The sequence below is a fragment of the Chelonoidis abingdonii genome, chromosome 26 (assembly GCF_003597395.2).
Source record: "Chelonoidis abingdonii isolate Lonesome George chromosome 26, CheloAbing_2.0, whole genome shotgun sequence".
Taxonomy (NCBI): domain Eukaryota; kingdom Metazoa; phylum Chordata; order Testudines; family Testudinidae; genus Chelonoidis; species Chelonoidis abingdonii.
In genome coordinates this window covers 5419388-5433286 of record NC_133794.1, presented here as the reverse complement: position 1 = coordinate 5433286, position 13899 = coordinate 5419388, and the positions used below count along the sequence as shown (strand labels likewise).

The following is a 13899-nucleotide window of genomic DNA, read 5'->3' as shown; positions in this document are numbered from 1 at the left end:
ATAGTGGAGCCAGCTCAGCAGCACAATGGCCATTGAGGCAGCAGGCTGTGAAGTCAGCCGAGCCTGCGCCCTGGCAGGGTGGCGCTGGGAGAGGACAGCAGACCTGTGGCGTTGCACCAGCCCTCCTCAGTAATCTGTTCCAGGCACAGGATCACGGAGCCCTCTGGCTCCAGGGCAGGTGGGGGAAACTGCCAGGGTATGGTGTCACTAGCCCTCTCTCTGCGCAGCGCCCAGGATGCCAGCTGCCCCATGGCAGTGACTCCTGCACTGCCCCTTCCCTACTGCTCTCACTTCTGTTCCTGTTCTCTCTGCAGCAGAAGACCCCCTGCGGCACCGAACCGGCCGACCATTATCCGACCGGCTGAGCCCTCCTTGCTAGACTAGCCTCCTGGGGGGCTGCTAGTGACTCCTGTGTGCCTGGTGCGGCTGCCCCACACCTGCTGTCTGGGGCGGGGAGGAAGAGGGGAAATCCCCCTCCCCCTCCATGTTCAATCTCTTGTTTAAAAAAACCTTACGACTGTGATCAGCTCTGCAGAGTGGTTCCAGCCAAGGCCAATTCCTGTTAGCCTGGTGGACTCCTTCTCTGGGATGGGCGCAGCAGGCTCCTTCCTTGTAAATATCAATGGCCTCTGTTAAGGACAGTTGCTGTGTTCCTTGTCCTGATGGCCCTCCCCTCTACCCAGAGCTCTCTGCTCTTTCCAAGCTAGGAAGTGGGTAACGGGCATTACACTCTGGGGAGTTGGTTCAGGAGAACCACCACCACCCCTCTGAACGAATGCCCCAGCGCAGATCAGCACACACACACACACACCCCCAACGATATAATAAAAAGCAGAGGATTCGATTTTGGGGGTTGAATTTTTGCACTTTGTTGAATAACACAATGAACCCCAGCTGGGTTCTTGCCTTGGGATCATCTGAATGTATGAAGTAGAGACAGGAGTTCTGAAAGGCAGTTGAAACAGACTGGCCTATTTCTCTCCTTAAATTCCTGCTATTCAGGCTGATCAGATTTCTGTGTAGAGCTCTGACTCCTCTTCCATCCCCCCTCAGCCAGCCAGAATTGTTTTGTATTGTTAATATATTCTATATAAAACACTTAATGATCCCCCCCGAGGCCCTTCCCTAAACTCAATTGCTAATCTGATCACAGGCTGTATTTCAGTTCTGTAGCGTGGAGGAAGATTTCTGTGAGAAATAATGGGACTGCAGATAGCGGTTTGCTAATTACATCTAATTCACTGCAAATGGGAGCAGACTTTTCAGGTTTGTCAAGAGGTGCTTGGTTGATTGCGAACCTCAGGTATTCCTCATGCAATATCTGCCCCTGTGCCCAGGCCCCCAGCTGAGGCGTCTGGTCAGCTAGTAAGTGACAAACGTTGATGGTGTTCTGTGAAAGAAGTATTCAGCCCAGGGCCCTTCGGCTAAGTGCAACACTGAGCCTCAGCAAACCCAATCTGATGAGCAAAATACCAAGCCGGGTGGGGCCCCAAATGGGCAACGGAATGAGCATAAGGGAGACCTGTAGGGGGCAGTAGCAACTTCTGTCACCAGCTGGTTGCTCTGCTGGTTCTCAGCGTGGCCAGGGACCTAGGCCAGCTGGGGCAGCCCAGTGAAAGCCAGGGCTTGGACAGCTCGGGGCAGGCTGTGGACAAAGGCCTGTCTGAAGCCTTTCTAGGGGCACAACTTTCCCAGGAGCTCCATGGCCAACGTCCATGGAAGACCAGATGTGTTTTCCCTCCTGCTGGTGGGCAGCACTGGGTTGTAACAGGCTCTGGTGTCTAAAACCTCAGGTGGAGAACATGTGACTCCTGTTGGATGAGGGAAGGGAGGTTGTGATGTCCACACTGCTATGGACATGGATCTAGCCTGGGGGAGAGAGGCTCTGCTGCACGGTGGGCATGTGACTCTTCACTGGGGAGTGAGTTTAGCAACTGGAAACGTGCAGTGGAAGGTTCTGTGCCTCTCCACACACCACTCCTTCCTTTGAGCTGCACTTGAGAGCAGTGCCTTCTCCGGTGCCTTGGCAAAGCACTCCGCCCTGGGGCCGGAAGCAGAGGCTGTGTGTGTGCACACTTGCGTGTGTATATATAAATATATATTTTTAAAGACTATTAATTGTAAAATCTGGAGGTGTTTGGGTTTTTTGTAATCCAGTTCAGGCCCAACCCTCTGCTCTGAGAACCTGTAGGGCTGATACTTCACCCAACAAGATCCTCTAGCCAGAGAACTATGGAAAAGATCCACAAACCAGCCTGCCTTAAATAACCTTTGTTTCAAAGAGTCTGTCTTCATCGTGGCCTCTCCCCTTCCTGTGTGGCGGGAGGGGACCCCATTTGAGTCCCCTTAGCGCAGGTGCTGGTAACCAAAAGCATTGGCGCTTGTATGGAGACGGCACGGTGGCGGAGTGCGAGCTGATGTGGCCTGGGCAGCCATGCTGCTGGCTTCACAAAGCAAACTTGCAAACCAAAAACGTGCCTAGCAAGTTGCTGGCCGTTAAAACTTGGCTTCGGCATGGGGCAGCCTGGCCTGCTGCTTGTTTTCGACACTGTAACAAGCTCTGATTACTGCAGAGCTATTGCCCTGCACTAGCGGCAGCTGCTTTGCTCTAGGCTGTCCTGCAATGCAGCCCTTAGCCCGCTCCCATGGGTGCTCTGGCCATTCAAGCTGCCTGCGCAGGGGGTCCTGCGGTCCCTTTGCTTGTCTGTTTGTTTTTTACAAAATCCAGTTGCCTCTGTTCCACCTCCTGCTGGCTCTCCCTGGTGTTCTCACGTGTGAAGTGGGCTCTGGAACCTCTCTCATCTCGTGTTGATTACAAACCCCAGTCCACTTCTCTCCTGTTCCTTCAGTTTGATTGTGGAAGTGCCTCCATTCTGTATCCTATTAATAAACTAAAAAATAAAGGGAAAAAAATCAGCTGGTGGCAAGTCTCTCTGGTGCTTTGTGGTGTGTTTTCTGCCACCTCCTCCCTTCTTTTCTCCTTCTGTCTGTCCCTGAAGGGGAGGGCAGGGGCTGTGCAGCATCTCAGTAAAGCACTCTCAGGGATGCTAAGGAGCTTGGAGAACCTATGGCTGAAAGTCCCGATGCTCCTTGTGTGACCATGGCAATACTCAACCCGGCTCAAGGGTCAGCTGTTCTGAAAAGCCTCCCTGGCCTGGTTCAGACCCAGTTCCCATTGCGATGTCATGGGAAAGAAGCATTTATTTGTTGCTGTGGAGGCACTCCGGTCATGGGGGAGGACGCTGTTGGTCTGTACAAGCACAGACCAAGCATCCACACCATCTCTTCTGAGTACACAGCTGCCCATCACCTGGGATCTGAGCCCTTTTTCCCTTAAGCAGCTTGGAAAAATCCAGCCAGCGCTATTGTAGGTGGTTTCAACCATAGTTTTACCAAGGTTTTGGCTGCATAGTGACATTTAAATCAACCAGCCTCTTCCTCCTCTTGTCAGGGATCTCTTCAAAGCCTCCAGCTCTCAAACACCCTGCACTATCCCTGCCCTCCCGCCCCCAGATCTGGCAGCCGCTCCAGTTGGGTTCCAGTCTTACTCTCTTCTGTACTTCATGGCACAGCTAAATTCCATGGGAGCCGCTGGTGAGCTCTAGGGCTGCCTGCCAGTCGTAGCCCTGGGCCTGAATCCCTTCTACAGCAACCCTGGTCCACCAGGGAGAGGCTGCAGGGATGGCACCGGTGTTGGATTCGCGGGTGGGGGCACAGCCTATAACCAATGAAGCAGAACCCTCAGGGAGCGAAGAGCTGGGGTGAGCTACTGCGTCCCCGCTTTCCTAGTCACTTTGCCTGCACTACAAGCCTTGGGGCTGGGCTGGAGTGGTGGTGGTTTAAGCAAGGGTGGGCTCATCTTCCAACCTGGACATCTTAGATACTTGACTAGGTTGTTCGTCAGGCTTCTCTGTCCTTTCCACACTGCCAAGGAACGTCCTCCCAGCAGCCCTTGAGTCTTAAGGCAAACCAGCCTGGATTTGTAAGAACTAGTAGCTAGAATTAGTTGCACAAAAACTGAGCAGGCTGTGCCCTAGACAATGGTGTGCCCGTGGATTAAGGCTGTAACCGCTGCTGAATGGTGCTGTTTGCCAAGAACAGGCTCCGCTGCAGCTCAGCAGGGTGGGCACTGGAAGCAGCGAGGCTAAGCTGACTGCCAACCGCGCAGAAGAGCAAGTGTGTGCATCTGTGGGCTGCGTCCATGCCCTGCCTGGGGGGGAATGTGCTGTTTCCCAGTGAGCGTGGCTTGACCTGCATGGAGTTGTATCTGCCAGGGGAGCACAGGTCCGGCGCTGGGTAGAAGTCTTTAGCCCCTGCCTTGCAATAGCAGAAGAAACCCCTCTGGGTTCTAGCTAGGCACCACTTGGTGCCATCTAGCAGCTGCTTTTTGGGAGGTGGGTCCTTGCGCTTCCCCTGGTGTGAAGCTGGGGTGACTGTTGAAATCCTGCACTCGTTCATTTGCAGCTGTGGCTAAGAGCAGACCCTAGCCACTTCGCTCGGCTCTGCAAACAGGCCCAGGGCCTCGCTGCAGTTGGTTGCCGATTTCCCCAGCTGCTGTTCTCTAGACTCATGGCAGCCCTAGGTAGGGAAATCCCTGTTGGGTCAGGCTAGAGCCTGTCTGAGGAGTCACTGAAGGTTTGTGTCTCGGACTCAGGCACGCAACCCCAAGGAAGAGGGAATCTGTGGAAGGTGGCTGCTTCCCTACTAGGCTGAGGGGGAAGTGGTGATTTAAATCAACTAACTCCCCCCTGCTGGGGCAAAACTAACCATCTGGCCCTGACTTCAGTAAGAGAGGCTTTGCTGTAGCCCAGCTGCAGGTCTCAAAGCGCCTTAGGAAGGCAGCTGCTCCCATTTCACAGGGTCAGGCACTGAGTCACAGTGATTCACTTCCAGCCATGACTGACTGGACCCCAGCCAGCCTCTGTGCTCAAACCACTTCTCCCCAGCAGGAAGTAGGATGAAGCTAGAACCAGGCAGCTGATATCTGCTGTGAGGTCTTTACAGTTCTAGGTAGAAAAAGCTTCAACCTCTGCTGCAGGGCACTCCCAGTACCAAGCCTTCCCGGCCTGCTCTCCACAGCACAAGCTGCGTTCAAGGCGCTGGGTCTTCCACCACTTCCCCAAGGGGGCTGCTCCAGTCTGGGGGCCCCCGCAGGACCAGCAGCTGCTGGGACAGATTCCTGTCCCACGGCCAGCCCCCCACCAACACTCTCAGCTGAGAAACCTTTCAATGGTGTTTTTGTTTTCTTCTCTCTCTTGTGACCAGGCGACCAGCTCCCTCCGCTCCCTCCCGGCCTTTCTTTGGATGAGCACCTCTTCCGCGAACCATCGCTGCCCCCCACAATCACTTAACCCATTTGAACCTGCTCCTGGGGATTCTGCCTTCTTTATATCTAGACAACAGCCCAGCTCCGGCCAGAGGAGAGAACCTAGCGCCATCTCTGTTCCCCCTAAAGCGCCAAGAGGGGCTGCAGCCTGGCTGTTGTGCTGGGAACAAAGCCTGGTGAACGCTACAGTCTGTGCAAGAGGTGTAACACCACTGTCAGCCTGCCCCCCAGCAGAATACCCCCTTCCTCTGGAAATCAGAATCGGGGAAAGGTGGGGAGATGATCCTCTCCTTGAAAAGCAAAGATCTCATGGAGTTGGACTGGGCTTGCTCAGGATGAACTCAGTCATTGCAAATGCTTTGTGATCGAACTGAAGAACTCCACCAGGTCCCCCTAGCTTGGAAGTGGCCCCAGCTAACAGTGACTTGCCGCAGTTTTTTAAGTGGCAGTTTCCCTACCACCCTCACCCCGCCAACTTCAGGACACAATGTTGTGTTTATGAAAAGGGAACTTTGTCCCATTATTTCTTCACCTCCTGCAGGATCTTGGCTGCCCCAACCTGCTCACTACTCCAGATGGGCAGTGATCTATAGATACAGACTGCTGAGGATTTACCTCCTTCCATCCTGTCTTGAGTAAACCTGTCCAGACAGTCCCTCCCCCCACGCCGGGTTAGACAGGGTAGGAACATCAGCCCCAAGCAGTTGTTTACCAGCTGAACTTTAAGTGCATTTAGTAGTTGAGCAGGGTCCTTATTGAACATCATGGTTCTGCATTTATTTATAAGCTTTAGTTCCCACCCAGCCATTCCCTGAAAGCAACACTATCTGGAGGACCCTTTTTTAAGCCTGTTCTTCTTACATGCCTGTTAATGCTGGGAAGTTGGTAATCTGGTTCTCTGGATCCACATTGTCACTGAAAGCACCATTTCCTCCCTCCCAGTGAACAGAAACTGGGCAAGAAGCAGCAGAGAGAGACAGCTGAACAGTGGGAAACGGGATTCCTAGTCACACACCCGCATGCAGCTCCCTGCGGATTAGTCTAGTGCAGGAGCAGGGCTAAAGGAAGGCAGCATCCACCCATTTCAGTCCTTTCCACGGCGTTTATGTGCTTGGGCTTTGGAACCTCCCTGCCCCTCGGCTCTTTCATCTCAGGAAATTCCAAACTCTTCCCAGCTGCAGAACCTTTCAGGCTGGTGGCTATTAGATACCTCTGCAATGGCCCAGTGAGACTCCGGGCCAACAAGGTTGTTGGTTAAACACAGTCAGGGAGACCTTCAGGCAGTGGATGCCAAAGTGTAGAACATGCCCCTGCGGGAGGCCTGATGGAGGAGCTGCAGGAGGGGGCATGGCCCAGTCTGCACTGCCATTTAAAAACCAGCCTCTGCTGCTTTGGTGACAAAGCAAAGCTTCAAGGCATTTGCCTGGGCCCTGGGGGTGCAGAGTTTAAACCAAGAGCTCAGGGGTTCAGCGGAGGTGGGCCCTGTGGCCAGTGATGTCAACGCTCCCTGCCCAAAGCTTTGGAACAAAGGAGAGGACGGATCGTCTTAGGAAGAGCTACTCTGAGCCCAGGACTGGGATAGGACCTGCAACAGCTCTGGCAGCAGGGCACCACTGCTTTAATTATCTGGAGCAGGGGCTGAGCATTCACGAGCAGGAGCAAATGCTGCCTCCCAGGCAGGCAGCGCTTCCGAAGTGCTCTGGGCAACGAGGCCAGAAGCCTGGCATGGGTAGAAGGCAGTGGACAGATTGGTGTCATTAGGTGGTTATGAAGTTATCCTCATGCCCATCCTTTGGGGCAGAAACAACCCCAGCCCTTCAGTGAACATCAGAGCAAGGGGGCAGCCCCTCACCCACCCTTTACTCAATTCTGTTTGTCATACTGGGCCAGCAACGTGAACTCAATCCACACCCTCCGGTGAGTTACAGGACACACCTCTGCTGGCTCAAGGGCAGTAGCAGACTCAAACTACCTGGTGCAGCCACTAGTTCCAGAGTCACCCTGCGGTACAGGGTCACTGCTCTGCTTTGCTCTACCCTGCTGTTGGTACCTGCATGGAGCCATCCGTCTCACCTCCAGCCCAGTGCCTATCCGACTGGGCGCGGCCTTAAGGATGAGGCCAGGCCAGTTGCTCCATGGTGCCCTCTGTACAGGATGTGTGAAAAGAGGACAGCATGACCCCCCCTGTATAATTCTTCCCCCTCCCCCAATAAAAAATCCTGGATCAGAGGACCAGTGTTTCATGAATGTCATTAGCAAAGACTGGACTAGGTGCACGGCCCTGTACAGTGCTTCTGGTGCTACCAGAAATCACCAGTGGAGCAGCATAGCCTCACGCCTGCAGGCTGGTCCCTGCCTTGCTTTCACTCACCCTGGAGCTGGCGCCAGGGGGGAGCAGCTCCCAGCTGTGATGCTGTTCAGAAAAGTGACTAAACAGACCAGCAGGGCATTGCAGAGCCTGGCCCAGATTGGTCAAGAGCAGTGATGTCTAAGCTGCTCGGTCTGTAACACTCGCAATAAGCATCACAGCCTGTCAACTGCAACATTTCAGAGGCACGTTCTAGACTGCTGGTCAGAACCCTCTGGATCATGGTGGAAACTGGAGAAGGAAATGGGGGGCAGGAGGGATGTGGAGTCCCTGGCATCTGCTGTGTAGAGAAAGAGGGGAGGAGGGATTATGAATGGTGGGGTGGAATGGGTGCCTGGTGTGTCAGATGGGGAAATACAGCTCCTACACTGTGATGTAGTGAACAGACCAGGGCAGAGCCCTGCCCCATTGCAGAGCAGGGAACTGGCAGGCACAGCCCTGGCCAGGGCTGAAGAGGTGGGAGGCTGTAGGGGGCCCCCAACCTAGAAAAGAAGGGAAGGGGTTTAAGGGCCAGCTCTGATCCCTGAGTTAGCAGTGTCCCCTCCCCTTCTCACTGGGCAGCCTTAAGCACCATTGCCAGGCCTGCTGCAGCCAGGGGAGCAAACCTTCCTTGGCACAGGAGTAAATCGCACAGATGCAACCGCAGTTGGTCTCTGCCGCATCAATTCATGGTTTTGCTCCCAGCTGCTGCTGACCACAGAGCGGAGGCATGAGCTGGGGTCTGAGAGCTGCTCTTCCTATGCTGCAGAGACCCCCCCTTCAGGAGACCTGCCCCACAGCTGACCCTCCTAACACCACCCCAGGAAGCACTGGGCTCAGGGACTTAAGCTTTAATGCTCAGATCTCACCCTTTCTAGAACAACTTTGGATTCCCCTTGAGACAGACCCACCCCAGAGTGTTCTGTGGGTCTAAGTGATGCGTTTGCAGAATGACTGAGCAATCACAGCTAAGAGGGAGGTGCTCAGTGTCTACAAAAACCAGCCCCTTGAGCCTGGGAATTAGTCAGAAGAAACCTGATCCTTGTGGCACCTTTGCTAGAGGCTATTTGCTTTTGACTCTTACCATGTCCTTGCCACAGCTGCAGAGGGTGGGAAGGTAGAAGCCAAGCTGACAAATGCATAGGCCCTTTCACTCACCGTTACCAGCTCTTTCTTCAGCAGAACTCGCTCACGCGTGCATTCGCCATCAGGCACCACCTAGCCGCTGCTTTCGTACCATATGTGCCCAAGGAGCCATGGCAGGCCCAATCAGAGGCTGTTTCTGCTCCCCCTGGGGCAGGACAAAACCCAGAGAAAGCAGCCCAATGCTGGCTTGGGACAGCAGAAAGCGAGCTGGTTGGCAGGGCCGGGGACACAGGCTGCTACAGGGAGCGGGAGCAGCGAGCAGTAAAGGGGCTCTCACCAATTTGCCAGTTGTGTCTAACGAAGCAAGGAGTCAAAACTTCAGAAAGCTCTCCACGCAAAGCCCGTGCTCCAGCCCTCCCGGGTTATTACGGCAGACTTGTGACCTGCTATCAGGAATAAACCGGAGAACTGCTGTCTTAGCACCTCGAGAACAAGCTGCCTGCTCTCCAGCCTAAAGGTTCTGCTGGAGGAGAGTCAGGTCCCTGCTACGTAATAAGCAGGAATTCAGATTATTTCCATCTCTGGGACAGTGCACAGAAAGTTACAAACCCGCTCATCTACTGTGAGTCGGACGGTTCTGACCTTGGGGAATGCAGTGATCTCTGAGGCCCCGAATTCTCAGTCCTTCCAGAACACGTGGCGCTGTAGCACTCAGCTCCCGCTGAGATGCGCACTTCCCTGCCCAGTAACAATTCAGCCACTGAAGGCAGGTTTCCCTTGGAAAGATGGATCATGTACACTGCATGGTTCTATGTGCAGTTTAGGCTACAGATGATGGGAGTTTGGTTGTCTCAGATGTTAGAACTCACCCTACAATAAGCAGCAGCGTGGGAAGGAGCACAGGCCCAATATGGATTCACGACACATCGTAAACAACTTCATTTAATGTCCTGTCCTTCTTAACATCAAGAATAAATACTAGATTCCTTTGTAAAAGGCTCAGCAATATGTATTTGCTAGAGAGAATGGCTCCACCGCCCTTTGGTAATTTAAAAAAACCCATCAAAATCAGCACCCCACCTACATACATCATTTGTTCCTGACTAGCCAGGCTGCAGCTTCCACTAAGCAGCAAACAATCCAGCGCAAGAGTTGGCTCAGAACTTCACTGGGTTGTTACAATACCGGCAGGGGAAGTCAGAGGAAAAGGGTCCCAAGAGTCAAGTTTAATCAGTCTCAGTTTCGCTGCTCAAAGCTGGAATCAGCCCTGGCCAAAGTGCAGAGATGGGGCACAAAAGACAGAACTGAAGTCGTTAGCCCGTGGCAGGTTCCAGGCTGCCATTCATATGCTTCTCTCCAGAGTCTGGTGAGATCAGCCACTTGTGCTGTGTGCAGCAAGTTAAAAAAAACACCAAGCCAGGTCCGTGTCTGCAGGAGACTCTGGAATCACCCACCACCCAGACATAATGGTGCATGGAGTGGATCAGAACGCCTGCCTGTGACGGGGCAAAGCAGCCCTGTCAGTCTCCAGAGCTGTCTTTAAGGCACCTTGGCTGGCACACAACAGGTGGTGATGGGGAGATCAGGGCTATTTTCCCAGCTAGGGTGGGTGTGAGGGCGGCACTTTGGCACATACTGTGGTAAAGCAACACCACTGGCCTTATCAGGTGGTAACAGTCCCTCCTCAGAGTCAGTCTTGAGGAGAGGGGTCGGATCAGCCGCCTGGGGAACCTGGCTGTCCTAGGCAGATCCCACTAACATGTCCTTTCCCGGCACGGCCTGCTCTCCCCAGCCCTCTCACCCCTACCCCTTTGCTACAGCAGAGAATGGGGCTATTGGCAGCAATGGCTGGCAGTGCAGATCCTTGCCCACAGACCAGCAAATACAGTGAATCCTTAATAACCCTGCATCTCTGGCTCTCAACCACGAAGCACTCCAGAGTCTATCAGCCCGGAACTACCCGCTGATATGGAATCTCGCCAACCCCCCCGTGCCCTCAGGAGTCACTATCTACAGCTTGTCCTGTTGACTGGAAGCAATTCCCCACACTCCTGCTGCTGCACCGAGCACCCTCCTCCCTCCCAAAACAGTCTGATCTGAGTCCAGAACTGAAGAGACACCAGCTCAGCCCAGGAAAGGGGCAGCAGGGTATTGGGAGAACTGGGGTCTAAAGCAATGGCAACTCCTGCTCAGCTCCAGTCCTGAGGACCAAGCCCATTTCTCCCTCCTACGTGCAGCAGGAGGCACACACCTTCGCCACTGCCAAGGTGCCCAGTCACTGCCACGCTCCAATCCATCGTCCTGCTGTTCAAGGGGCCAGTGAAGCTAAGATCTCAAACCAGAGGCAAAATGGGACTGTGAGAAAAGGCACCAGAGGCAGGGAAATCGCACAAGGGGAAGAATCCACTGAGCAGAACTGGGTTTTTCTTCCATGATCTGAAGGAAACTGGACTGTGATCTGATCCAGGAGACCTGAAGCAAGAGGTGCTAATTGAGACAGGGCAGCAAAGGAAGTGACTGTCGAGAACAGTGGCTTCCATTGCTATCCGGAGCAAAGAAGATGCCATGGAAACGGGGGCAAGTTATGCACAGAGCCCTAAGCAAAACCAAGCCACATGGCTGGACCCAAAGCCAAGGCTCTCCCGCTGCAGCTGCACTGCAGCAGTAAACAGCGACGAGGTTACTTTTCCTCCAGGGGTCCGTATGGAGGCCAGCTGGAGCCAATTCACTGCTGCACAGGGGGCCAGAGTGTGGGGAGTCCCTGGAGACATGGGGGGACATTCCCCATCTTCTCTGCTACCAGTCAGTGGAAACAAGGCACTGAAGGGGCAGCAGGACACAGCCAGGCCGTGGCCGAGGTCCAAGCAGGCCAAGAGCTGCTGTTAAGGCACATAGCAGGTTTCTCCTTTGACACAAATGCACAACAGAGAGATGCAGAACAAGGAGCAAGTTGGTTGCAGGCCAGGGGATCCTGCCCACCTGCAATTGGCGATGGTCAGAACCAGAGGCTGCTAGGTCAGACCTGGTTTTACTGATGGGACTAGGTACCAAGACCACCTGCTGCTCCTCTCAGCTACCATCCCCCATGCCCTGCTTTGCTCCGTGTCTTCCTCCTGTCCTCAGGGATGTGTATTTTGGCAAAGGCTGGTGGCTGTAGAACCCCCTTCCCCCCAGCCAAGGGGTTCAAGTCCATAGAGAATCAATTTTAACCCATACTGCTCATCCCATCAATCAAACCTCTGTGATCCACCCCCCACCTGCCCCATGCCCTCTGGCTCCAGTGCCCCTAATGGGAGCTCTGGTACAAAGCAGGCCCATTTAATCCCGCTAAAGGATGCCCAGGAGAGAAGCTGCAGCGATTTGAAATGACTATACACAGTTGATCTATCAGGCACTGGGGTGTTTGGCTTTGGATTCACCAGCCCCAGGACCAGTCCAGCTCTGTACCTGTCCCCCGCAGGAGAGAAGGAGTCCGTTTCTCTCCCTTTCCCGCTATGTTCGGACCTGCCTCTTGTCTTCGAAGAGGCTCTTCAGCATGTAGACCTGGAGGAAGGCCACCACCACCAGCACCCCCAGGTTAACAGCTGACCAGAAGTTGACACGGCTCATGTTGCTCTCCTGCAGGTTGCGGTCTCTGGCTTCGAAGGCTCGCAGCAGCGTCTGCATCTGGATGCTCCGCTCCAAACGGTTCTTCATGGTCTCAATGGATTCCTGGAAAACAGAAAGGGGACCAGGTGGGGAGGGGGATATCAGCCACTGCGCATGGGTGTGGGAAGTGCTGATGATGCTGGAGTGCAGCTAACAAATACCTCCCCACGAGTTCAGTTCGCTGGGGCCCAAGGCCTGTAAGAATTCTGAGTCCCGGCCACTGGACACCCCACCACCTCAGATCACAGGGACAGATCAGCTATCTCCTGCGACGGGCTTCACAGATTTCAAGGCCACAAGGGATCAGGAAGATACAGCCTGCCTTCCAGCACCACACGAGACACAGACTTCACCCAGTGGTTCCAACCATCAAAGCCCTACTAGCAAAAGGCTCTGCACTGCATTCCCCAGTGCCCCCCACCCATCACCCACCTTAATATCTTCTATCTTCATATCCAGCATCTCCTCCGGTTCCACCACCTCGGCCCAGTTATCCCCGTCCTCGTCCTCCTGGGGGCTGTCGAAGATGAGCTCGAAGAAAACCAGCTTCTCCGAGATAGTGCTGAAGGAGTTGTCAAAACAGAGTTTGTAGTCGCCTGCTTCCGTGGGCTCGATGCTGGGGAAAGAGGTAAAAACAGTGAGGATGAGCCAGTCCCGCACTCACTGCTCAAGGGGCCAAGGCAAACAAGCAGTCACTGGGGCATGTAGCTCGGATGGAAAACAAGTACAACTGCACAGTTATGCCACCAAGGGCAGTGAAACCACAGCGGCTGAGGGAGAATGGGGGTCTCTGGACTGGGGGAAATAATGAGGTCCTCAGAACCCCTGGGAAATGGGATCACAGAGAACACCTGGGACAGGGAGGAGGATGGGGGACATAGGGAACCCAAAGAACCCCTGGCTGGAGGAGACCCTGAAAGAGAGGGGGCCAGGAGGACAGCATGCAGGGAGCATGAGGAGGACAATGGGGAAAAACAAGGAGCCCCTGGTGTGTGCAATGAACTCAGCTTACATGGGCTAAGAGCCGTGTGAGCCCCCGTGACTGGGCTGGCAGGGGAGTTTGGAGGTGCCTGGGGGCTGTAAGAGACAGAGCCAGCAGCACTCACGTGTGCACCCCGTCCGATTTTCGGTACTCGTTGATCAGCAGCACGCCCGAGGGGCTCTCCAGGGAAAAGTCGACGTCCAGGCCCGCGCCACCAATAACCTGTAGGGCACAATGGCAGGAGTGAGTGACAGGATCACGCTGCCCCGCAGCGCACAGGCCCCAGCACAGCCTAGGGCCCACTCGGAGCTCAGTTCTGGTGACTGGCTCATCCCCACCACGGTGGCGACCCCCCACCTAAGACCCAGCCTGGTCCCCTGCTTCTTCACCTCCCCCACCCCAGCCCCCTGCTTGTTGGTGGTGCAGTCAGTCAATGAGCGGGAGCGGCACGGCCAACAAGCCCCCGCTCCAAAGTCTAGGGAGGCCAAACGTATGGACTTGCTGGGCCGA

The 13899-nt window shown here is 54.5% G+C and overlaps 2 protein-coding genes across 7 annotated transcripts in view; one reads left to right on the top strand and one right to left on the bottom strand.

The window, feature by feature from the left end:
- Positions 1 to 2913, top strand: part of DNM2 (dynamin 2) — a 60264-nt gene extending 57351 nt beyond the window's left edge. For 3 of the 6 annotated variants that reach the window (XM_032780411.2, XM_032780408.2, XM_032780409.2), the window contains one exon: positions 315 to 2913. In XM_032780411.2, coding sequence (XP_032636302.1) covers positions 315 to 384 — 70 coding nt within the window. In that variant the 3' untranslated portion in view covers positions 385 to 2913. The remainder of the gene's footprint in view (positions 1 to 314) is intronic. The other 3 variants (XM_032780415.2, XM_075060967.1, XM_032780414.2) reach the window with 2 other exon arrangements.
- A 6774-nt stretch (positions 2914 to 9687) lies between these two features.
- Positions 9688 to 13899, bottom strand: part of TMED1 (transmembrane p24 trafficking protein 1) — a 6839-nt gene continuing 2627 nt past the window's right edge. Inside the window, exons 2-4 of the mRNA XM_075061232.1 lie at positions 13514 to 13611; positions 12840 to 13023; positions 9688 to 12470 (exon numbers count right to left, since the gene is read on the bottom strand). Coding sequence (XP_074917333.1) covers positions 12252 to 12470; positions 12840 to 13023; positions 13514 to 13611 — 501 coding nt within the window. The 3' untranslated portion in view covers positions 9688 to 12251. The remainder of the gene's footprint in view (positions 12471 to 12839; positions 13024 to 13513; positions 13612 to 13899) is intronic.